Source organism: Nelumbo lutea, chromosome 2, assembly GCF_056320005.1.
Source record: "Nelumbo lutea isolate HS-2025 chromosome 2, American lotus-T2T, whole genome shotgun sequence".
NCBI lineage: Eukaryota > Viridiplantae > Streptophyta > Magnoliopsida > Proteales > Nelumbonaceae > Nelumbo > Nelumbo lutea.
The window spans coordinates 99179996-99205105 of record NC_142685.1 but is presented as its reverse complement, the minus strand read 5'-3'; the positions used below and the strand labels follow the sequence as shown (position 1 = coordinate 99205105).

At 41.3% G+C, this 25110-nt stretch overlaps 2 protein-coding genes across 4 annotated transcripts in view; one reads left to right on the top strand and one right to left on the bottom strand.

The window, feature by feature from the left end:
* LOC148872270 (uncharacterized) overlaps positions 1-19339 on the top strand; it is a 59929-nt gene extending 40590 nt beyond the window's left edge. For all 3 annotated transcript variants that reach the window (XM_088968238.1, XM_088968240.1, XM_088968239.1), the window contains one exon: positions 18768-19339. In XM_088968238.1, coding sequence (XP_088824364.1) covers positions 18768-19162 — 395 coding nt within the window. In that variant the 3' untranslated portion in view covers positions 19163-19339. The remainder of the gene's footprint in view (positions 1-18767) is intronic.
* Positions 19340-19547: 208 nt separating this feature from the next.
* On the bottom strand, positions 19548-22180 carry LOC148872269 (cytokinin dehydrogenase 1-like). Its single transcript, XM_088968237.1, has 5 exons — positions 21111-22180; positions 20885-21012; positions 20528-20788; positions 20164-20426; positions 19548-20066 (listed from the first exon to the last, which is right to left on the bottom strand). The coding sequence occupies exons 1-5, from the start codon at positions 21769-21771 to the stop codon at positions 19745-19747; spliced, it is 1635 nt and encodes a 544-aa protein (XP_088824363.1). The 5' UTR covers positions 21772-22180; the 3' UTR covers positions 19548-19744.
* Between the last annotated feature and the right edge of the window lie 2930 nt (positions 22181-25110).

The window sequence follows — 25110 nt, the reverse complement described above, 5'->3', positions numbered from 1 at the left end:
CCAAGAATGATTTGCTGCAAGGGATAACAGAACTCGGATGGTGGTCATCTTGGCTACTGGGGCAAAGGTCTCCAAGTAGTCTATACCATAAGTCTGAGTGAACCCCTTTGCAACCAGCCGGGCTTTGTACCTTTCATTAGAACCATCAGCATTATTCTTCACAGTGAACACCCATTTGCATCCCACAGGTTTCTTTCCTTTTGGTGGGTCAACCAGTGCCCAAGTATTATTCTTCAACAGGGCATCCATTTCGACTTGCATTGCATCTTTCCATTCTGGAACTAATAAGGCTTTTTGCACTGTTCTTGGAATAGGGACATCGGCAATGGAAGTGAGATACGACCGGTAAGATGGAAACAAACGATCATAGGATAAGAACTGTGAGATGCTGTGAGCTATAGAAGTGGTGCAATGTCGTTTCCCTTTGCGAATGGCAATAGGGAGATCAAGGTCATCCACAAGAGGGGAAGTGGCAACAGTGAGAGGTATCTCAGTAGGCTCTGGATTTGGAGCCGCAGAAGGAATCGGAGCTGGTCGGGACTGCTGATGACTAGGATCAACCTGCTTGCATCGCCTGTGATAGACTCTCAACTCCGGCTCCCTCGGACCACCCTCACCACTATAGCCTTCATTATCCAGTAGAATAGGTAAAGGAACAACCCCACTCAAAACAGCCCTACTTCTACCAGCCCCACTTCCACTCTCACTGCTCTCCCCCTGAGGAAAGAAACTCAAAACAGCCCCACTCTCACTACTCTCCCCCTGAGGAGAAACCGTAGGATAATAGGGTGTCTCCTCAAAGAAGGTGACATCCATGGAGACAAACTGTTTCCCTAAAACCGGATCATAGCAGCAATAACTCTTTTGAGTTTGTGCATAACCAAGGAAAATGCATTTGGAGGCCTTAGGTTCAAACTTGGAATGATGAGGCCCGAGAAGCTGAACGAAACAGGTACAACCAAAGGTTTTAAGGGGAACAATGAACAAATCCTCGTCTGGGTATAGAAGGGAAAAGGGGGTTCTCATATCAAGAATTCGGGAAGGAACTCGATTAATGAGATAAACTGTCGTGAGGATAGCATCACCCCATAAGCGAATAGGTACATTGGAGGTAAACATAATGCTTTTGGCCACCTCCAAGATATGCCTATTCTTCCTTTCGGCAACGCCGTTCTGTTGTGGTGTATAAGGGCAAGTGTTCTGGTGAATAACTTCATGGCTAAGAAGCTAGGAGGTCAATGGTTAAGTAAAGTATTCCTTTGCATTATCAGATCTAAGGATTTTGATTTTGGTCCCAAACTGAGTGAGAACCATCTAATGGAAGTTTTGTGTCAGAGCAGGAACCTCATCCCGAGAACGCATAAGATAGACCCAAGAAAAACGGGTATGGTCATCAACAAACAGTAGAAAATATCTGTACCCACCCATAGAAGAGATATGGTATGGCCCCCAAACATCAGTATGCACAATATCAAAAGAGGAATTACTCCTTTTATTACTTAAAGAATAAGAGGTTCTACAATGTTTGGCAAATTCACAACTCTCACACCTCAACTTTGATAACTCTACAGACTCAAATAAAGCAGGAAACAAACTCCTCAAAGACTTAAAAGACAAATGACCTATGGCATAACCGAACTCACAGACTGGGAAACAAAAGACTTCTTATCCACTAACTCCTCCCGACGAGAACTCTCTCCAAGCAAATAGATCCCGTTCGTCTCACAACCAGTCCCAATCACCTTCCTCGTCTCCAAATCTTGAAAAACACATCGATCAGGGAAAAAGGTTACTGAACAGTTCATGTGTTTGGTAATACTACTAACTGAAAGCAGGTTAGTATCAACCTTAGGAACATGCAAGACAGAAGATAAAGAGATAGTATCTGATAGCTTGATGTCCCCCTTGCCCGAAATGGGAACAAGAGAGCCATCAGCAATGGATACTCTATCTCGGCCAGAGGACAAGTGATAAGAAGTGAACAAAGATGGCAAGCTAGTCATATGGTCAGATGCACCTGAATCTATGACCCAGCAGTGGTCAGTATTACCTGGAGCTGAAGCATGGTAAGCTGAGGCTCGAGTACCTAAATGTGCAAATGTAGATGTGGCAGGAGCTGATGGTGACTGAGATGGCTGAGCTGAACTCCCAACTTCCTTTTCCAACTGTATGAGGGCAGCCCGAATAGCAGCTAAAGTCTCTAGGGATGTGCCTGATGAGGATGCTGAATCAGTGTTCACGGCCACATGAGCATTACCCTTCTTATTCCTTATTTTGCTGGGACCAAGTGAGGATGTAGCTTCCAAAAAGTATCTTTTGTGTGCCTGGGTTTCTTGCAATGTTCACATTACCAGATCCCGTTTATCTTCCTTGTTCCGGTCCCTTTCTGAGTCACCCCCTGGCTTAGGTTTAACAGCTGTCAAGGCTGGGAAAGAGGGTTGAGGTTGCATCATGACTTTCCTCTTGGTCTCTTCACTATGCACTAGGGAGTATGCTTGAGGAAGGGTCACACTATCTCTTGTCAATATTTGTTGTCGCACAATGTCATATTCTGAATTCAAACCAGCCAGAAACTCAAGTACCCTATTCGTCTCGACTTGCTTTCTGTGAGTCTGTGCATCTTTGGGACTCTCCCACTCAAGGGTCTCTAAATGGTCAATCTCATGCTACAAGGATTTCAAGGTAGAGAAGTAGACAAAAACTGACTTCTCTCCTTATTTAAGGCTGTTCACCTCACACTTCAGTTCATAGGCTCTGGCAACATTAAGGGGTTGGGAATATGTTTCTTTCACAACATACCATATCTCTTTGGCTGTCTTTGCCCACAAGTAATTTCGGCTGATATGTAACTGCATAGAATTACATAGCCATGCCATAACAAAAACTGGCTTCTTTCACATTTCCCAAGAGGTAACCTAGTTTTCCCCTTCCTCCAATAGCCATCATGGCTGATTGAGCCCACTCCAAATAATTTGACCCATCAAATCTCACAGTTGTAATCTGAAACCCAGTTTCAGATACACTACCATAGCTGTGGTTTCCAAAACAACTTTCTCCCTGACCCTTAAACTTCATTTTTGATCAAGATTCAGTGGCTACAAACTGTTAGAGCCACTATACCACAAAACAGAGTCAAACAAGCAGGTCTGAAATCTGATCCGAAACCAACACAAATCTGATATGATCTGATCCGAAATCTGGTCTGAAACCAACCCAAATTTGATCTGAAATCAATCGCCTATCACAGTATAGTCAAGGGATCAACTCAAATCTGATCTGAAATCAATCAGCATGCACAGTACCAGGCAGCTTGTCAATCTGAGATGCTATTTTCTGAAATCACTACTGTGGGGCCCACTGTTGCGAGAGCAAAATTTGGGTTTCAACTGTAGGTCTGAAATAAGTGCTCAGCTGCACTCTCCAAGCAGTCCGCACAAGTGGGACTTGTCGTAGGGCAATATGAAACCTAAAACTAATCACCTCTGAGAGGGGGGGTTTCGGCCCAACATGTTAGATAGTTTTGTATGCCCTTAGCTTCAATCTGATTTGATGTACTTTTGTTGTTTAGTGGAAATAAATAAAGTGCATGTTTGATTCATGTTGTTTGGTTTAATTCTGTGTAAAACCCTAAAACTGGACATTTATAGAGACTCATGTTAGTTTTAAATGTTCACAGCCGTTGGATAAGTCTGGGGAGATTTATCCTGCCAAGGCTGATACTGGTGTGCCACCAAGTGTTGGGATGGCCTGTCTCAGCCATCAGGGTAAGACCCAAGGCACATGCAGTATGGGATTACTTGAATCCTTGAACCGGACCAGATTTCCAGTATTGCCCTGGACCTTGGAGTTAGATGGGCAAAACTGGAAAGTTACACCTGACCCCTAGACTCGATTATGACATTTCATTAGGTGTTGGATCAGGCTGCCTTTGATATGCCAATCAGTGAGATCCTTAGCGGGGATCAAAACCTGGGTATGTTGGGGCAGTTTGAGAATTCATCTGAGTGGGTGATCATAGTGACAGAATCAGCCACTTTGTCGGACAAAGGGTAATGATCGGGAATGCACTCTCTCTGATGGAAACCAAACTGCCGGCAATTGATTTCAATCGTTGGAATTTTGTTTTGCAAAGTTAATATATTTATATATATATATGTTCGGTTTCGAATTGTTTGCAAATGGTTTTAATTCCCGGGATCCATGTGAGAGGAGAGTGCGGCACTGTTCCTTGCAGCCGAGGGAGAGGTCCTCTCTTGTCGGGCAGTGCTTGATCATTAAGGGCTGAGAGGTTAAGTGTAAGACCATTGAGGATAATACCTGATGGGCTAATCTTGCACCTGCCCACAGTCCCTGGGTTTTTATAAGATGGCTTGGCCCAGGGACCACTTAATGTAAGTGTTGGGCCCATAGGGTCCATATGATGGATTCAAGGGGTTCATTGAGTTTTTCAGTGAATTCGGCTGGGCCTTGTATTAAAGGCTGGGCCGAACCCATGTGGCTGGTGTGTAGATCAATGCTTGGGTCCCACGCCATACAAAGAAGCCCAACTGGGCAGCAGATTGGAAAGTAATTAGACACTGAACACTTAATGGGCCAAAAGCCCATTTCGAGGTGGGCTGATATGATCACCCATCCATGGGGCGAATTTGAGATTAAAGTTAGTAAAAGGATTGGGCCTTTTAGCCTTATCCACTCTAAGAGACCAAATTCAAATTAGATTTGAATCTGGTAACCTCCTGATAAGATCAGGAGTAAGCTAACTCTATCTGCAGAAAGGATTAAGATTATCCCCTATCCAAATACTGATTTGGATTGGGATAACTCCTAAAACGGAGGTTTCTTAATCAAGAAAAAAAGGAGGAGATTTCGAACCACCTTGAAGAGGTATATGATACCTCCTGCGAATTTAGATCTGATCTGATTCATACTCTCCAGAAAAACAGAAAAGCAGTTCAGCCTTTTTCTTTTGGAAATCTCCTCCTGCCGCCGCCATCTGCCATTGCAAGATTAGATCTTTGCAGAGAAGAAAGTCAAGAAATCTGTTCTTGACATCAGTCTTGCAAGAAAGACTGAAAAGGATTCAGTGTTTAGTACTTCCAGAGGATTCTTGTGAAGGATCCAGTGTGTAGGACGCACCCTGCTGGTTCTGTTCCATTCACAGCTGTGTCATCTTCAGCAGGAACGGATCTTGGAGCATTCTTTGGGCGTGAACACCAACTTTGGGAGATACTGCTTCTCCGGATCAGGTATATTCCTCCCATTTATCTTTTGGTACAGATCTGGTTTGATTATGGTTCAAGTAGGATCCTTGAATATTGTATTCTAAATTTAGGGAATATGATTCCCAGTTGAGAGAAGGTTGGAAATTTTTGAAATTCGCCCACCCTTTCCGCAACCTTTATGGCGTCCATTATTTGGATCCTACCATTCTATCACAACAGTCAAACCCTAGAAACAAACTTAAACACAGTTCAGCAAGTCAAACCCTAGAAACAAACTTGAACACAGTTCGGCCCCTCCTTCTAGATAGGTCCAACCTATCTCGACTGATTGTAGTCTCTGAAACTCAATAAAAAAACTTACTTATGTACTTCAGTTTACTGTCTTCTAGGGTTACCTGAACCCTAACCTTCGCTGCTTCTTCCTGATTACCAACTCTCTGCAAGCCGCGACAAGTCTTCAACTGCTGCGAACCTCTCCTGGTAATCTCCAAGATTCAGCCACTGAATACTTCTTCAAAGCTTCCAGCCCTAGCTAGTCCTCATGTGGTCGGATGGACTAGACACACATGAGAAGCCCTAGATAGGCTCTGATACCAAGTAGAAGATCAAGACTATAATCAGTCTTGAATCCTAATAGGTTTTAGGTTTACAAAATAGAAGAAAAGTGAGAGAAAGGAGAGAGAATAGAAGAGAAACAGGAGAACACAAGTGGTTGAAAGGAGGGACAGATTCTAACAGATCTGCCGCCGCCACTTTCTTATTAATTATAGGTTATGTTTAGTACATAATGGAAAGGACACATCTGCCCTTAGTACTTACATAATAAATAAAGTAAATAAAAGCTGAAATAAATAACTGAATTAACAAACTGACTCAAACTGACATTACTATAACTGAAACAAATAACTACACATGCTGTCCTACGAACACAGTGGGGACCACTGTAGTGGGGCCCACATCAGTGTTCTCTACACTCTGCTTTTCATCAATATCATACGTGGGAACTCACCAATCTTCCCCCAGGTAAGTATGTTGTTGGTTGTGAATGGGTGTATACTGTTAAGTATCTACCAGATGGGAGAGTGGAATGCCTGAAAGCCCGTTTAGTTGCAAAAGGGTACTCTCAACTTTATGGTGTAGACTATGTAGAAACCTTTTCCCCTGTTGTGAAGGTTGGCTCAGTACGTGTTTTGATTTCCTTAGCTGTCATGCATGATTGGCCTCTATTTCAGCTTGATATTAAAATGCCTTTCTCCATGGTGATCTTCTAAAGGAAGTGTACATGGAGCAACCACCAGGATTTGTTACTCAGGGGGAGGATGGTAAGGTGTGTAAGATCAAGAAGGCGATCTATGGGTTCAAACAGTCTCCCCGTTCTTGGTTTGGCAAATTTAGTGAAGTGGTGAAGGAGTTTGGAATGAGACAATGTCAAGTTGACCACTCAGTATTTAGCTATGACTTTGAGGCTGGGAAGATCTTGCTAATAGTTTATGTGGACGACATAGTCATAACTGGCAGTGATAGAATTGGGATTGATAGATTGAAGACATTTCTACAAGATCACTTTCAGACAAAAGATCTTTGAAAGTTGAAGTATTTCCTAGGTATAGAAGTTGCTAGATCAAAGCAAGGCATAAAACTTTGTCAGTGGAAATATGTTCTTGACCTATTGGAAGAAACATGACTACTAGGTGCTAAACCAGCTGAAACTCCCATGGAACTGAATGTGAAGTTGGGAAGTGATACAAGTGAATTATTTGATAATCTTGGAAGGTATAGAAGGCTAGTGGGAAAACTGAATTATCTATCACTAGGCCTGATATCTCATTTGCTGTCAGTATCGTAAGCCAGTTTATGCAGAGTCCTCGAGTGCCTCAATGGGATATAGTTCTTAGGATTGTGCGGTATTTGAAGGGGGCTCCAGGTCGTGGGTTACTGTACAAGCCAGGTGATCTTGAAATAGTTGGCTACATTGACGCAAATTGGGCTGGCTTTGTATCGGATAGGAGATCCACTACCAGTTATTGCACCTTTCTTGGAGGAAATCTTGTGACATGGAAGAGCAAGAAGCAGACTATGGTAGCAAGGAGCAGTGCGGAAGTAGAATACGGGGCCATGGCACACACTACATGTGAGCTAGTGTGGTGGAAGAATCTATTGTAGGAAATTGGGTTCTCAATAAGAAAACCCACGAAGCTATACTGTGGCAACTACTAGGCTGCAATTCACATCTCATCCAACCCAGTTTTTTACGAGAGAACAAAACACAAAGAGGTAGATTGCCATTTTGTAAGGGAAAAAGTCCTCAATGGTGTGATAAGCACAAGAGTTGACTAAAGAGGGGTATTCTAGTCTTTTCCATCTAAGTAATCTGTTAGTTATATGTCTCATACATATGCAGGGGCATTTCTATCTTTGTATACTATTTTGTTAAATTTAAATAGATGGTCTACTGGGTTAGACTATGTCTTCTCAGTTCGACACTTTTCTCTTCTTCTTCTCTCCCTTCTCTCTTTTCTATCTCTGTTCTCAGTTCGACTGGACATCTTTCACAAATATGTATGGACGTTTTACACAAAAAACAATGAAGTATATTGAGTTTTCTTCAGCTTATGCCTAGCTATGGTGAGTGATTCCCATGCCCTAGAGTGATTCTAGGCACCAAGTGAGTGATTCCAGGTATTTTCTCTCTTCTTTCTCTCCCTATTTTCTCTCTTATTCCTTTAAGAAGCCATTACAGCCATCGACAACCATAAAATTCTGATCCATGAAGGCCATTCAACATTCTCTAAGGACTAGAACTGAGCTGGTCCTACATCAGGGGGGACTCCAAAAACCCATATCCATTAGTGGCCAAATCTTCTCCTCTGTTACTTGAGACTTCCCATTGGAGTCCAAAGTGAAAGAAACACTGTTAAGCCATGACTTTCCCAAGTGCAGAGCTTGACTGCTTAAGTCTTAGACGAGAAATTGAGAAGCATCTTGTTTCCTCCTAAACTTTTCGTTTATCAGTTGGTTTGGACATTTTATCCTTTTCTTATTGGGCCCAAATGGACTTTTCTTTTTAATTATTATTTAGTCTTTTAAGTAGTCACATGAGTGGTCAGGTGACTCTTATAAGTTCTGGCCACCTCACAAGGGCCTTTGGTGTAATTTCTTTCTTCTATTTCAAAACTATAAAAGTTGGGGACTCATTAGACCCCACGATCATTTCCTCTTCTAAACCCTTCTTCCTTCTCTCTTTTTCTCTCTTCTTCTATTACATAACTACTGTGAACTAACCATAGCACCCTCTTTTACCTTTTTTCTTGCTGATTTGCTAAGTTTTATAGCTTTGATTGCCAACTTGGTATCAAAGCACTTGGCCCTTTTTTTTTTTCTCTTCTTTCTAATCCCATACACACTCGGGTCAACAGTGTGTATGGATGAATTATGTGTTGACAATCCCTATCATTGCTGCCCAATTGGTAAAGGTTTTTGGAAACCATTGAATGCTGCTTGGAAACCCAGAATTGAATTTGGAGAGTGCTGCCCAAAAAATAGAACTAATTGGAGACGAGGAGGCTTACCTTGATTCGGAGTAACCAGGGTGTTCCATGTTTGAAGCTGGTGCTTAGGGTTTTTTAGATCCTATTTGCAGCTTTATTAAGACCAATCCACATTGGAGAGGTTTCTGGAATCCCTAGAAGGAGTGGCTGCATTTTTTTCCTTGCTCTCGGGTTACAGGGTTGTTGAAATCCTAGCATCTGTGTGTTGAACCGACTGTAGGCCAGTGGTTTTAGGGCTGTTATATCCTCTTCTTGTTTGCAGTGACCTTCGAGTTGAGAATTTAGATCAATGGAGAAATCTGAAGCTGAAGGGAAACAGTACATGGAGTCAGGGATTGGTACAACAGGGTTTGTAGACACTCTTTTGAATGCTGTGACTACAATTAAGCTGGATGGGACTAATTATCCAACTTGATCTCAGTTTATATGCATGTATGTTTGCAGAAGAGGAAAACTGGGATATGTTTTTGGAAGTAAGAACAAGCCAAAGGAGGAAGATCCCACATATGAGAAGTCGATGCAGGAGTGTTACACAGTTATTGGATAGCATGTGAACTCTATGCAACCACATATCAGTCAATGTTATCTATGGATGGGTTCAGCCAAGGAGATATGGGATAGTGTGACTGGAACTTACTCCTAGAAGATGAATGTTGGTAGGGCATACAAGAAGGTGAAGTTAACAGTCTTAGATAGGGGGAGAAGCTTTGGCTGTCTATTACTCTATTATGCTAAAATCCTTGTGGTAGGGGATTGATCTATTAGAGATTGTTGTCTGGTAGAGTACTAAAGATATGGAGGAGGGAACTTGTGTAGAGAAATACGGTTTTCAAGTTCTTGACTTAATCAGGAATATGGTATCATTTGGCAGAACATTCTGGCTAAGGATACTCTATGGTTAGTAGTGAGGAGATTAGGAGACGGGTACAGGTTTAGGGAGCATTTGTAGAGATTTATGCACATGCTAGGGTAAAGGCAAATGCAAAAGATGAGCAGAAAGAAGTGTCTGAATTCTGCAAGAAACTGAAGCATACTATAAGGAGACTTGCTAGAAACTACATCCTCAGCTATGCAAACAAGATTTAGAAATAACAATAATAAGAAGGTTGGGAATGCTAATGTAGCTACAGTACTAGAGAGTAATGAGGGCTCAGTTGAAGACAAACCTACTAAGGAGTAGTTGGCGCCTGTTAGAGCAGAGTTTGAGAAGTATGGTAGAATTCTAAATCATTTGGAGACTACAATGGCATCCAGTTCAGCACCCACACCCATAGGCAACTAAGCATCTATTGGCTTTGCCCACTTGAGTACTTGTGCATATGCTAATCATGCAACCATTTTAGGTAATTGTAGTATTCCTTGGATTATAGATTTTGGTGCTTTTGATCACATGACTAGCATGTCTTACCTTTTTTTACTACCTATCAACTTCTCCTTGGCTGTGATAAAATTTCACTCGCAAATGGATTCATGGATCTCATGCTCCCATTTTTGTAAAGTGAGACATTAGATCCATTGAAACCCTTACCTTGCTGCTTTTTATCCTCCATGTACCTAAGCTAAATACAAACCTTCCTTCGGTTAGTAGCCTAACTAAATCCTTAAACTATCGTGTGACCTTTTTCTTCTTTTTTCTTCTTATAGTCTATTTCAGGACCTAGAGTCTCAGAAGGTGATTGGGAGTGGCCATGAGGAGAATGGGATCTACTTGTTAGATGTGCTAGGCGAATGGGATCCACTATGTCGAGTCTCACAATCATGTTGTGTCTTGTCTTTTTCAGTCAGGTCACTTGTCTTTTGTGTTGTCTTTTACTTAGAAAATTATTTAAGGGTGTTAGTTTGTCTACTTTTCATTGTTAGTCATTTCAACTTGCAAAGCATTATAGAAGCACTTATTCTTCAAGAAATTAAACATCTAAATTTCCTTTTGATGTTGTTCACTCTAATGTGTGGAAGCCATCATATTGTTGAGATGGCTAGAAATATGCTATTCTTATTACAACGTACTTGATTAATCACATGCCATCTTTGGGTTTTTGGTTCCAAAGCTCCTCTCAATTTTCTTTACCTAGACATAAAATTATTCTCCATTCCTCTGTGTATTTGGTTGTATGTGTTTTTGTTCATATTCATAGTTCACAACAACATAAATTTGAACTCAAAGCTTGAAAGTGCATTCTCCTTGGTTAATTGTTGCTATGATCTTGGTTGTGACACTTGTTTTGTTTCCATGGATGTTACTTTTGCCGAGTTTATCCCCTATCAATTGGTTTTATCTGGGGGGATTATGAATTATTTAATACCCCTTTCCTCCCCTAGTTGCCCCCTCTCTTGTGTCACCTTCACCTCTTGTTGAGTCTCCTATTGTCCCTCCTTCACCTTAGCTGAGGTTCCTATTACTTCTCCTTCCCCCAATGGAGCCTACTTTAGTTATGGGACTATCTAACATCCAGAGGGTATGGGTCTATTAGTAACATCACTGGAATAGGCATGGACATGTTGCTCCTTCATCACAACCTCTTCCACAACCTGAATTTCCAGACTTTGACCTCCCCATTGCTGTTTGTAAAGGTAAACATAAGTTTACAAATCATTGTATCTCAAAATACCTTTTTTTATAGCCCTTTGTGCCCTTCATGCTTTTCATTCTTAGTCTCTATCTCTTCTCAGTCTATCTCAAAAACTTTATCCAAATCAGAATGGAGTGATTCTATGAGGATTGAGATGGATGCATTAGAAAAGAACCATATATGGGACATTGCTGATTTGCTAGAGGAAGGAGCCAGATGGTTGTAGGTGAGTGTATACTATCAAGTACAATGCAGATGGGTCCATTAAGAGATGTAAAGCTTGCCTTGTGGTGAAGGGGTATACCCAGTTGAAATATTGCTGACTATTTGGAGACTTTTTCTCTTGTGTTGAAGATGATCTTTGTTTGTGTTCTATTATCCTTCTTGCTTACTTTTATTGGTTGCTATGTCAGTTAGATGTCAAAAGAGCCTTCTTGATTGGGGACCTTCATGAAGAGGTTCATACGTCTCTCCCTCCTGGAATGTGTGGTAAGAATATGGAAGAGAAGATGTGTTAGTTGACTATTGTGGAAAAGTTACATGTGCCCCTACTTAAGTTAGGGACATTAGATCTAACATAAACTTACACATCAGTGCCTAACCATAAGCACAAAGGCAGAAATATCCCTACATACTCGACACTAACACTCCCCATCAAGCTGGAGAGTATATATCATATAATCCCAGCTTATTACATATGTAGTCCACTCTACCCCGACTTAGTTCTTTAGTAAACAAATCTGCCCACTGGTTCCCTGTGTTGACATATGCAATGTCTATCACTCCACTCAACACCTTTTCTCTAACAAAGTGACAGTCAACCTCTATGTGCTTGGTTCTCTCATGAAACACCGGATTAGAGGAAATATGAACTGCAGCCTAATTGTCATAATAGAGCTTCATCGGAATATCAACAGTGTATCCCATCTCCTGTAAAAAGTTCCTTAGCCACACTAATTCACAAGTAGTATGTGCTATAGCTCTATATTTTGCCTCTGCATTGCTTCTTGCCACAACTGTCTGCTTCTTGCTTTTCCATGTCACCAAATTATCCCCAAGTAAAGTGCAATAGCCAGTGGTAGATCTCCTATCAGATACAAAACCGACCCAATCAGCATAAGTATATCCTTCTATTTCAAGTTTTCCACCACTTTCGTATATCAAACCACGACTAGGAGCCCCCTTTAAATGTCTCACAATCCTTAGAATTGCATCCCAATGTGGAACCAGAGGTTTCTGCATGAACTGACTTACCACACTAACTGTGAATGAAATGTTTGGCCGAGTGATGGTTAGGTAGTTCAGTTTACCTACCAGCCGCTGGTATCTACCAGGGTCTTCAAACACTTCACCCATATCACCACTCAGCTTAGTGTTTGTTTCCTTAGGTGTTTCAGTTGGTTTAGCACCTAACAAACCTGTTTCTTCAAGCAAATCAAGAACATATTTCCTCTGACACAAGTTAATACCATGCTTAGACCTTGCTACTTCTATCCCCAAGAAATACTTCAATTTACCAAGGTCCTTTGTCTGAAAATGTTCCTGCAAAGAAGTCTTCAACCTGTCAATGCCCATTTTATCATTTCCAGTAATGACAATATCATCTACATACACCACCAATAGGATCTTCTCTGCTCGAGAGTCATGACTGAAGACTAAATGGTCAACTTGGCACTATTTCATACCAAACTTATTTACCACCTCACTAAATCTGCCAAACTATGCTCGAGGAGACTGTTTAAGCCCATAAATGACCTTCAGTAGTCGGCACACCTTACCATCCCCCCCCTGAGCAACAAAACCCGGTGGTTGCTCCATATAGACCTCCTCGAGCAGATCACCATGCAAGAAGGCATTCTTGATATCAAGCTGATAGAGGGTCCACTCATACATCGCAGCAAGAGAAACCACAACACGGACTGAACCAATCTTAGCAACCGGGGAGAAAGTCTATGTAATCAATACCATAGGTTTGGGAATACCCTTTGGCAACCAGTCTAGCTTTCAGCCGCTCTACACTACTATCAGGTAAGTACTTAACCGTATAAACCCACTTACAACCAACAGCTTGCTTACCAGGAGGAAGAGTGGTGAGTTCCCATGTATGATTATGGGCCAGAGCTGAGAGTTCTTCCATCGCACGACACCATCCTGGAGAGGCAAGGGCTTCCTGGACATCCTTAGGGATAACAACAGAGGATAACAAAGAGATAAACTGGCGATGGGAAGCGGAAAGGTGAGTCAGTGAAACATAATTAGAAATAGGATGAAGGGTACAACTGCGTTTACCTTTCTGCACGGCAATGGGAAGATCAAGATCAGATACTGGGGTTGGTGTTGGTGTGGGACCAACTACCGGATCTATCGACGATGATGGAGCTGGAGGAGGAGCCGATACATGTTGGCGATGAGTATACACGTGATGGATAGGTGGTCGTTCAACAGGTGGTGGCACTGGAGGCAAGGACTTGGTCACGGTTGGAACAAGAGGAACAGAATCCACAATTGGAAGAGGAAGGGGAGGAGGTGATGAAGAGGAAGAAACATCACCGGATCCCAAGAAAAATGGAGTAGACTCAAAGAAGGTAACATCAGCACACACAAAGGAGTCGAGTGCTGGGATGATAACACTTATACCCTTTCTGAGTCCGGGAATAGCCAAGGAAGATGCACTTAATAGATCGTGCATCTAACTTGTGCTTTCCTGGCCCCAGATTATGAACGAAGCAAACACACCCAAAAACCCGAGGAGAAAGGGGAAACGGAGACAAGGTAGGAAAGCAATGTGGTGAATGGAGAATGACCATCAAGTATAGACGTGGGCATCCATTTAATCAAGAAGCAAGAAGTAAGCACTGCATCACTCCAAAAAGATTTGGGGACATTCATGTGATGCATGAGGGATCGAGCTGTTTCCAAAAGATGATAGTTCTTTCTCTCAGCCAGCCTGTTTTGTTGTGGGGTGTAGGTACACGAAGTCTGATGGATAATGCCATGTTGGTCTAGGTATTCTTAAAACGATGAAGAGAAATATTCACTGCCATTATTGGAACGAAAAATTTTAATGTGAACACCAAATTGGTTGCGAATCTCAGCATAAAATTTTTGGAAAATGGTAGACAATTCACTTCTTTCTTTCATTAAATAGAGCCACGTCATCCTTGAATAATCATCAACAAAAATGACAAAATATTTATATCCATTGTATGACGTTACTTTATAAGGATCTCAAACATCTGAATGAACCAAAGAAAAATGACACGACAAATGGTTATCAACTCTAGGACTAAACGGAACACGATGATGTTTCCCCAACTGACACAATCACAATCCAAAACAGACAGATGACTCAATGAAGGAACCAAAGACTTCAAAACTTTCAGTGAAGGATGACCAAATCTAGTGCCACTGGAGAGGAGAAAGAGATGATTGCAGAGCTGTTGATGTACTTCCACCACCATCAAGATAATACAATCCACCAACTTCATGCCCTCCATCAATCTTCATCCCCGTCTTGAGATCTTGAAAAACACATGAAGAGGGGTAAAAGGTAATGGAGCAATTAAGAGACTTGGTCAACTTACTAACTGACATAAGATTAAAAGGAAATTTAGGGACATACAAAATTAAGGATAAGGATACAGGGTCCATGTTAACATTTCCAACACTACAAATGGAAGATGTGGAACCATTAGCAAGGGTAACAGATTGTGATGTTGGGCAATGAGAGAGGGAAGATTGGCTGTGGATGCTAGAATGTTGGGCAATGAGAGAGGGAAGATTGGGTAACAGATTGTGATGTTAGGCAATGAGAGATGTGGAACCATTAACACACCTGGAGTTCCAGTCATGTGATCGGAGGCTCCAGAATCAATAATCCAGGGATTGGGTGTGGATGCCAGACAAGCCATACCTAAGTGTGCGAGAGTGGCCGTGTTCTGATGAGATGTGTCCTGAACAAACCTCTCATACTCATCATGGGGAACACTCATCATCTCCTTCCCAGTAACATCTGTGGATGTAGAAGATATCTGATCAGCTGAATGACTCTCCTGTCTGAAGCTACTGTCACTAGTCATGGCATGATTGGCCCAAGTTGAGGGTGGACCATACAAGTCATAGCAATAATTAATGGTATGTCCATCCATACCACAATGTCTACACCTCCTCGGATCCGAACTACGTCCTCTGCCACGGGCTCCCCCTGAATCTCGACCTCCAGTACGACCACCACCACGGTTATATGTAGGTCCACTACCACCACTCCGGCCATATGCTGGTCCACTGCTGCCACTACGGCCAGACTGAGCTCTCCGAGCACCACTTCTAACACCACGGCGTCTAGATACTACAAAGGCTGATTTATCGGAAACATTAGGATTCTCGGTAGATCCAATGAAAATCCTCCTAAGTCGAGCAAACATCTCTTCTAAGGAAGGGAGAGTTGACCCTCCTAGTATCTGATCCTGTACTGGTTCATACTCAGATTTCAGTCCCACAAAAAATCGAGTTACATCAAGTTGTTCCCTCTGTTGCTGAATTTTGACATCAGAGGTGAGGGGTTGATAAACATTCAATTCATTACGAATGCTTCTCATACTAGCATAGTACTCCTCAAGACTCTGATTACCTTGTTGTAGATTAAAGTATTCCTGATACAACTGATATACTTTGGTTGTATTGTCTTGGCCCGAATATAGTTTCTTAGCATGGTCCTACACTTCTTTGGCAGTATCAAGAAACATGAAATTTACACTAATCTTGGGTTCCATACTATTCCATAACCATGTGATAATCTGTGCATCTGCTTGCTCCCAATCATCATACTCATGAGAATTGGTGGAGGGTTTTTCGTCCCTTATGTGTTTCACCTTCTTCTTTGCCTTAAGAAAGACTTCTACAGATTTAGCCTAAGGTACATAATTTTCTCCATTCGGCTTAATGGAGGTCATTTGAACATTCATGTAGTTAGTAGGAACTATCACACTAGTCTTGCTATCACTACTGTCTCCCATTGCTGAATTCTGGTATGGCTGAATTCGGCACACTAGACCACACTACACACTGATTTCAGCAAACTGCACTCTTTACAGCACAACCCCTACCTCACGATTACCTGAAACTTTACCACACTGTTTGAGGAACACTTCCCCTTCGAATCACACTGAAAACTGTACAAACTGTAGCACACTAAAATCTGAAATCCCACCATACCACCTGAAACAAACTTATCATTTAATTCACACCAAGAAAATGCATAGAACCTCTTACCTGATCACTCAAAAATCAGACCATACAAAGCACTCACTGCACCACACGAATCAGCCCTCTTCTCTTCATCAATTAGGGGAGGGCTTCTTAGAAAACGCAGCAACCAACCACAAACACCATAACTGGAGGCATAGAAACTTCCAAGGGAAGAGGGCGATCACTCCTTTTCATCCCTTTCCCTTATCTCCAACTGATGGCGAAGAAAGCAAGAGAAAACTCTAGACTGGGTGCGCAGAGAACAGAAGTCTGGGCAGATCCAATTTGCTCAGTTTAGCTCTGATACCATATTAGAGTTCGGCCTGCCTGTTAGACTGATAACAGTCAAGGAAAAGAGAGAAGAGAGAAAGGAGAAGAGTAGAAGAGAGGACAAGGAGGAAAAGGTCTTCGAATGAGAGAAAAATCAACCCTCCCATTTGGCTAGATCTGTTTTATATTACTAAAATATTGTGGAAAAGTCACGTGCCCCTACTTAAGTTAGGGACATTAGATCTAACATAAACTTACATATCAACACCTAACCATAAGCACAAAGACAGAAATACCCCTACATACTCGACACTAACACCCACGATCAGCTCCTCTTCTAAACCCCTCTTCTTCCTTCTCTCTTCTGTTACATAGCTGTGAGATTACTACAACACCCTTTTTTTACCTTTTTCTTGCTGATTCACTAAATTCTGCAGCTTTATGTCCAACTCTTTTGATCTTTGTCTTCAAACAGTTTTGCCAAGAGTGGGAGGCCCATTTGCAAGAGAAAATCTTTCGCTCTCTTCTCTCTCTCAAAAAAAAAAGTCTTGTTCTCTAATCCCATCCTCCAAAACAAACTTTGTTGTGAGCACTGAAAACTCGAACCCTCGCTCTCTTGTCTCTATCCCTTCTTAAAACAAAGAGCGAGGGGTGGAAATAGAGAAGTCCCTCTCTTATTTAAATAAAAAATTATCTTGCAGGTCAGTGGATGGTATGAAGGGACCTTATACAAAATTTAGGGCCCATTTGGATCGTGGGAATAGGAGTCTGGAATCGGAATCAGAATGGCCCATTCTTGTTCCAACCGTTTGGTTGAGCGGAATAAGAATCCCATTCCTATTCCTGGTGGAATGGCATTCCCCCATTTGAGGGAATGACCATTCCCTCCTCCCTTGGGAATGAGATCCCATTCCAGCTGATTCCAATTCCAATTCCCATCTGAACCAAACAGGTTATGGGAATAGACCATTCTGGTTCCGATTCTAAAGGATTTCAATTCTGATTCTGGCTGCAAACCAAACAGACCCTTAGATTATTGATTGTGTATGATCAGTATTTGGGGGGGGGGGTGAAGTAAGATATCTCAATGTTTTTAAGAGGATTGATCTCATATACCAATAGTAAGACTGTATGTCTTTTAAAACTTTAGGAAGGGGGCATTGCACACTGGAGGCCTACTTCCGTGTCAGCGCCTTCATCTCCACCTGAATTTGAGGATGTGTTGGAAATCAAAACAGCCATATTTGTCTTATTGTTAGATCTTTACTTTCTTGTAAAGATGATTTGATCTATGTTGGAAGGCCTGTGATTTTAATTGAAGTGGAGTTTGAGAAAATTCCTTGAAATAACCTTTAAGTAGGGCTCTAAGATAATGCATCAAAGCAGGCACGTATGAGGTCCCTGCCCCAATTGCTATGAGGCTTACGTAGTTCTATCACTATAATATTTGATATATTAGTTTGAGAAATACTTTATCATCACATCAAGCTTAAACAAACTCTTTTTTAATTTTTAATTTAGTTGCAGGAAAAATTTTGGTTATTATCTTTAACATATTTGTCATTTTAGAAATCTTTGATGGCTTTGTTTTGCACTATATCAAGGGTTTTGGTGCTTCTAAGTTCTAGCTAGTAAGTTTGACAGTCAAAAGGTGTAATCTCTTTATTATTACTTGTTAAAATTAAAATCCACGATTTTGCTTTGTTTTATAATTTCATGAAATGCGCTTCAATATATAAAACAGGGGGTTAGTTTTGATTTAGGCATTTTTTTGTCTCTTGTGGTGAAACCTCGATAAGATTATCATCTTTATCATCTCTCTCTCTCTCTCTCTCTCTCTATCTATCTATCTATCTATCTATCTCGACTATTAACTGTTTTATAAGGCTTTTTTTCTACTTCTGCATCAGATAAGAATAAAGACGGCATGCAAAATGAAGTAGTAGAATCTGATGATCAAGAGATGAATGTGGAAGATGCCCCAAGAAACCTATCCGATGTCAAAGATGTTGAAATTAACATGATGGATACCGAAATTGAGGACAGTGTTGCAGGTAATGCTGCATTAGGGGAAGGGGATACTCTGGGGGAAGTAAACATGGAGGCCTCCATAATGCCTGATGATGTTATCCGAGCTGGTGGCTTTGGAGCCCGAGATGACATCAGTAGCTTTCTTCCCGTCGCAATTGATTCAACTGATTTTGAAGCTTCTCTTCGTGATGCCCGAGATTATGAAGAACCACAAGGAGAAATATGCAGGCCAGGTCTAGGGTGGAAAGATGCTTCCGAGACAGAAGAGAGTTGATGCTGTTGTTTATTTAACCAAGGTTCAGTGAGTTCTGGTTTTTGTTGTATATAAAACATGCAAGCAATTGTCAGATTTCAGTCGTCTAATGACTTCTGCTTTTTGTTGCCTTTGTCCTTGGAAGTATACTTATATTACATGATTATATAAATTCGGTTTGCTTAAATCGTCCTAAAATTTTTCTGTTACAACTTCTTGGTAAGCTAATGCAACAGATTGTATTACATTTGTTCTCTGGAGACGTTAGGCTGTGTTTGGTTTGGTAAGAGACAGAAAGTTGAGGTCAATAGCCTTAGGGAGCGTCAATTTTAGAGTCCTGTATGCTTTGAAAGGTCAACTTATTTTGTAAGCAACAATTTACAAGTTTGGATGCTTTTTGATCCTGTTGAAGGTCAAATAACTAATTTCATATTTGAAAATTTGGTCCATGCAACTTGTGAACAAAATGCCAAGCAGTAGTCCCACGGTCTCTCCTCTTTGCTTACAAGACTACAATTGTCGTAGGGACCCGGGAAAGAAAGTATGAATTTGATTTATTAAATTTACACTTGGATCTACCTATTCAAGTGCCGTAGGCCTGTGTTACGAGAAGTTGGTAGCCTTTTTGAATATTTTCTGGCCGGGAGCAAGAATTGCTAAAGGGTCGTAAGCAGATTTCCTCTGTGCAAAGACTTCCCAACGAGGGCCAAAGTGGGCTCGCCACTCTTCCTGAATGGTGTAATGGGGCAGATACTGCTTCATCCCATTTTGGGTTGCTTCACAGAAATCTAGAATTCTCCTGTGCTGAAACAAAATGTGCTCTAAGCCCTCCATCCTTGTAGAAGAAGGTGCTGCAGAGGAAAGAAACGCTACTAGGTAGAAAATATCTTCGTTTGGAATAACTGTAGATGTTCTGTTGTTCCACCTGCAAAAAGGGGAGGAAAGAAGTAGCAGCAGCAGGTTAGAAATCTGGAATTTAATTATGGCTTTTCGTGAATTAATGATTCGTGTATAGTTAGTACTTGGATCTGTTAAGCGGATAGATGAGGACGGGACCATTGCTTGTGTCTGTAAGAATGTTGCCAAACACCTCAGCAGCGAATTCCTGGATTTTGCTTCTGGGGATGAGAAGATTGAGCCATGGGTGTGGAACTTCCCACAGCCCTTTTGATTGCAGTTTTAGCTCTGACACATGCACTCTGTCTAGGAACTCAAGGTATGAGACTTCTGACACGAAAAGTGTTGACGGAATGTAATTCAGCTGAGACAACAGGCTCTCAACTTCCTGCAACCAGAGGGCATGGGGAAGAGATGATGATCAGATGAGATAAGCATTCATTCTGCATGTTTTTTCTGGAGTATATGATGCGGGGTTCCATTTCTTACCTGGTTCATGGCATCAGTCTCATCTGGGTTGAAGTTTTTGGTCATTTCCAGGCAGAACAGAGTTCTCCCATCGGAGTTGAATCGGCTGGCTTGAAGTGAGTCTTGGGGATTAAAGGAAGATCTCCAGTTATTTAGGAGACCCGTTCTGTTTATTATTACGAAACCTTCAATATAGTCGAATGTATTCTCAGCGGAAATTAGATACTCCTGGTCCTTGACAAATATAGAGAAGTCGGAATAGAGAACTCTAATCCATTTAACCTGTCGAAAGTGATAAACTGTGTTAACAAAAATAGCCATATTCGAATATTCTTTCTGCATGCACACCTTTCAGGAGAAAGGATATTCAGCTGTTACCATTTTAGGTGCAGGTTCAAGGGCAATTGTAGCTCGGGTGATGATCCCGAACTGGCCTAGTCCCCCCAGAACACCGTAAAAGAGGTCTTCATTTTGATTCTCAGAACAGCTTACCACTTCTCCTTTTCCTGCAGGCAGAGTTTGGAGTCAAACATATTGATTCTAAGAACAAGTTACAACTTGCATTTGTCTGCCTTTTTTTTTTTTTTTATTTGTTGAGACAAACCTGTAACGACCTCCAGCTGGTAGACATTACTGATCTGGGGCCCATGCCGGAACGCCTGCCCACTTATCCCAGCATTGGACAAGGTGCCGCCGACGGTGAGATGGAGGTAGTCTGTCCAAGATTTCGGTGCAAGCCCATGTCTAAGGGTCTCATGCAGAATATCTATCCACAGTTCTCCGCCAGAAACATCTACAAACGGGAGCTTTCCAGCGTGAACCTTCATTTTTCGTCTCTGAAGCGACTCCATGTTGATGACTATACCTTTGTGGGCTTGAGCCTGGCCTTGGGTTGAATGGCCATGGCCTCTGGCTGCAACTGTAAGCTTTGAGCTGGGACCCAGTTGCAAGACATGCTTTATAGTTGTGGCAATATCTGAAACAGACTTTGGACGTAGAATTGCTGATGGCAGGAAATTGTATTGGTTGCCAAAGTCTCTGGCTGCATGGTGAAGGTCATCAAAGCTGAAATACCCATCAAGAGTCAATGCTTTGAGTGAGGAAAGGATGTTGGAGGAATCCGAGCCTAAGACAGTTGGAATGGTTGAATGAAGGTTGGAGGAAACGTTGGTTCTGGCAGTGATACAGCTCAACAACAGGACCAGGAGACATCTTAGCAGTATAGTGTTGTTTGATCGAAGGAAACCAAGAGGTGGTGAATTCATATTTTCTTGCAGGAAGATAGTAGGAGAACAGTAGAGGCAGAGCTCTTACTGGGTTGTTTACTAGTGAAGCTAAGAAAGGGAGAGGTATGGAAGGGCCAAGAGAATGAAAGGTTGGGGAGTATTTAAAGGGAAGGTTTGGACGGCTAGTCAATCCCATCTTCAGTAGTGAGACTCCGTAAGAAGACTGTCTACTTGGGTGGAGGGGAGTACAGGAATTTTCTTTCAGTTCTCCTTTTTGGGTTCTTTTGTTAATGGAACTATACAAGCCAAACTTGAAGTGACAAAGCCCCAATTGCCAGTTAGTAAGTTAGGCGTATTCCTTTCACTGTGGAAGTGAGTTTGTGTACCAGATACCGAACGAAACCTGCTGGCCCCTTCAACAAGTAGCCAAAGAAAGCAGAAATAAACTAAAAAAGAGGATGGTAAAAGAAGGTCTAAGAAAGAGAGATTTCACATTTCCCATGCACAACTGTGCAACCACATTCCTTCCTTTTCCATCAAAGACAAACATGTACCAATTTAAGAAATTTACCAGTCGACCTTATGGGGGATAGTTTTGCCATTTTGGAATAAAGATATTTCAAAGGTAGGCATCTATTTTTGGTGGCAAATTTAATTTCCATCTGCAATGACCTTAGACAACCATGAAACTTCCCAACTATTACGGGTATGTCCCTCAATTGCATCCACTGTTGTCAGAAATGATACATGATGCATCAATTTTCCAATCGGAGAGTGATCGGTGGGTTGGCCCCCTCTCATTTGCATGAGGAAAGAGTTAAGTGTGGGTGGGGAGGAGTCATGGAGGTCAGATCTAGCTCAGTGCACGTGATTTTCACATGGGAGTGTGAATGTAGGTGTGGAAGTGGGTGGGTGGGGGTGAAGGGAGAGAGAGAGTTCGAGAGATATTTTTAAGAGTGTGTAGGGGCCTGCGTTGGGCCTTTCTGAAGGACTAACAAAGCAGAGAAGTGGATATGAGAGATGACAGTCGGAATGGAGAAAATACTAAAAGGCTAGCTATTCTAATCTATTTACTTAATGGGCAGTGGAGCTTCAGTTCCCAGCACCGAGACAAGCTAGAATGCACCCTTTCTATGTTGATATATGTCATGCTGAGCGTTTTGTGGAAATTATTACACCATTTTGCTTTGTTTACGAGGTTTAAGTGACCCTTTTGAATTTTGCAGCTCTTGTGAGCTGTAATTTGGCCTAAACCCTCAAATTAGTGAGTAAATCAGATGGTTGTTTGGCAAGTATTTTTTTAGAAGATCTTCTGGCTGACCTGATAGTCAAAAGATGTTGTGAGCTTTTAGAAGATCTTCTGGCTGACCTGAAATGGGCTTTCTGCGTTTTTTCCGAGGCTGCAGTTTTTGGCGGTTAAATCTTTTTCCAACCAAAACAGGAAAAGACGAAAACATGGGCTGCTAGGCTTCTAAAAAGCCAATAGCCTATGCGAAAAGACACACCAAATGGGGCCTAGTGAACTAGTCTCTCATTTGTGCTGAAGAACCAAATCTTGGTTATTATATGTCCTCTAGAAGGAAACTGACCATAAATTAAAAAAAGGGCAAATTACAAAGACCCCCTTGTATTATGGGTCAGTGACAAAGACCCCCTTGTACTTTAATTTGCAACAAAGATGCCCCTGAACTTTAGCCATTAGATAAAAACCCCTTCCATTAGTATTCTATCAGTTATATAAATTAAAAAATAGATTTTCGTTTAACTATTCGATGTTTTTTAAATTCCCAAATTACCTTTTTTTTATTTTTTCTAAATCACCAATCTAAAAACACTAGAAACCCCATACGAAAGGGAAAGACTCCATGTACATAGCATCGAAGCAGATGAAGGGTTGCAAGGATTTCAACGATTTCGATATATCATTCAAAGGGAAAGAGTGGAGCTTTCCCTACATTTGATCTTCAAGCATGACTAGCTATGAGATATTGGAATTATTGGATTGGATTGATAAATTAGGAGGAAAGTATTTTTTTTAAGGGAAAAAAGGCTTTTTTAAGTGAGAAGGGCAATGAAAAGAAAATTCAGAAGGCCTTGATAGGTATTTTGGTAATTTAACACATTCCGTCATCTGACTTAACAGTTAAGGAGGTATTTGTCACATGATTAAAATTTAGGGGGGGATTTGTCACTGACACTATAGTACAAGGGAGGTCTTTCTAATTTACCCCTAAAAAAATAAGGGTAAAGTGAAGTGAATAAGACAATAACAAATCAATACCATGACCATATCAACAGTCCTGATGGAATTTGATTGGCTAGGGTACATAACAAACACCCAATAAAAATAGGTCAAGTTGGTCTGGTGCCACTTGGTTGCTCATGATCGTCCCAACAGCCAAGTCATGAGCCCATCATCATACCATGGAGACTAAGGGCCTAGATATCGAGGTTGGTAGGACAGAATTGATCTAGAATCCTCAAACCTATAAGATTATAAATAATAACATATTGTTCTTATCATGTTCCCTATCCCACTTACATTCCACTCTAATCTTGTCCTTCTGTCTCTTGCCACCCAAAAACCCACTCTCTTCTTACCCATGTTCCCCTGCTCTTATCTTCAATGCTTTCATCAAGTTGCTTAAGTTGTTCAAAGACACCATTAATCAAAATTAATTACTAGAAATCTATTCCCCAGATTATTAGAGTGTAACTTTTCTAAAGTATATAATTTTCTTAGAATTGGAGACTGGGGGAAATAGTTGGACCAATTGATGGAAGAAGAAAGGCACCACGCAGCATCTTAATAATGAGAATGTTGGAGACAATCACAGTGAAAATTTAAGAAAGAACGGCTATTGGAGACTGAAATTAAGGAAATTGTTTCCAATATTATAGACCATAATTACTATAGACAGCTTTGATCATGGGATCCACTGCTTAATTAAGAAGCCTCGTTTAGATAATTTCCTATATATATATATTCTATAGAAAATCTCCTAGAGCCTGTCAGATGATAGTGAAGCACCAATTAATTCATATTCTTGTTTTGGATGGTGCAGAGAATTTAAAAATGGTGAAATAATTCTTGTCGGGCATAGACTGTCTTAATAAGCCAAGCTTTAACTTGCCTGGTTGGGGCCCTCAGCTCAGGTCACCACGAGTCTAACAAGAGCTAAACTGCTTTTTCTGGAATTAAGCTCGTTTAATTTAGACAAATCAGCTGGGTCGACTACAACTGGGGGTCTCGGGCTTTTTCTTTTTTTGGTTGGATTCAGCTGTGAGGAGAGGTAAAGTTGATCTCAGGTTCAGTTACTGATGACCAGCCTTAGTTTTACCGAACTTTCCTATATATGTGTAAGCTTTTTATGGATA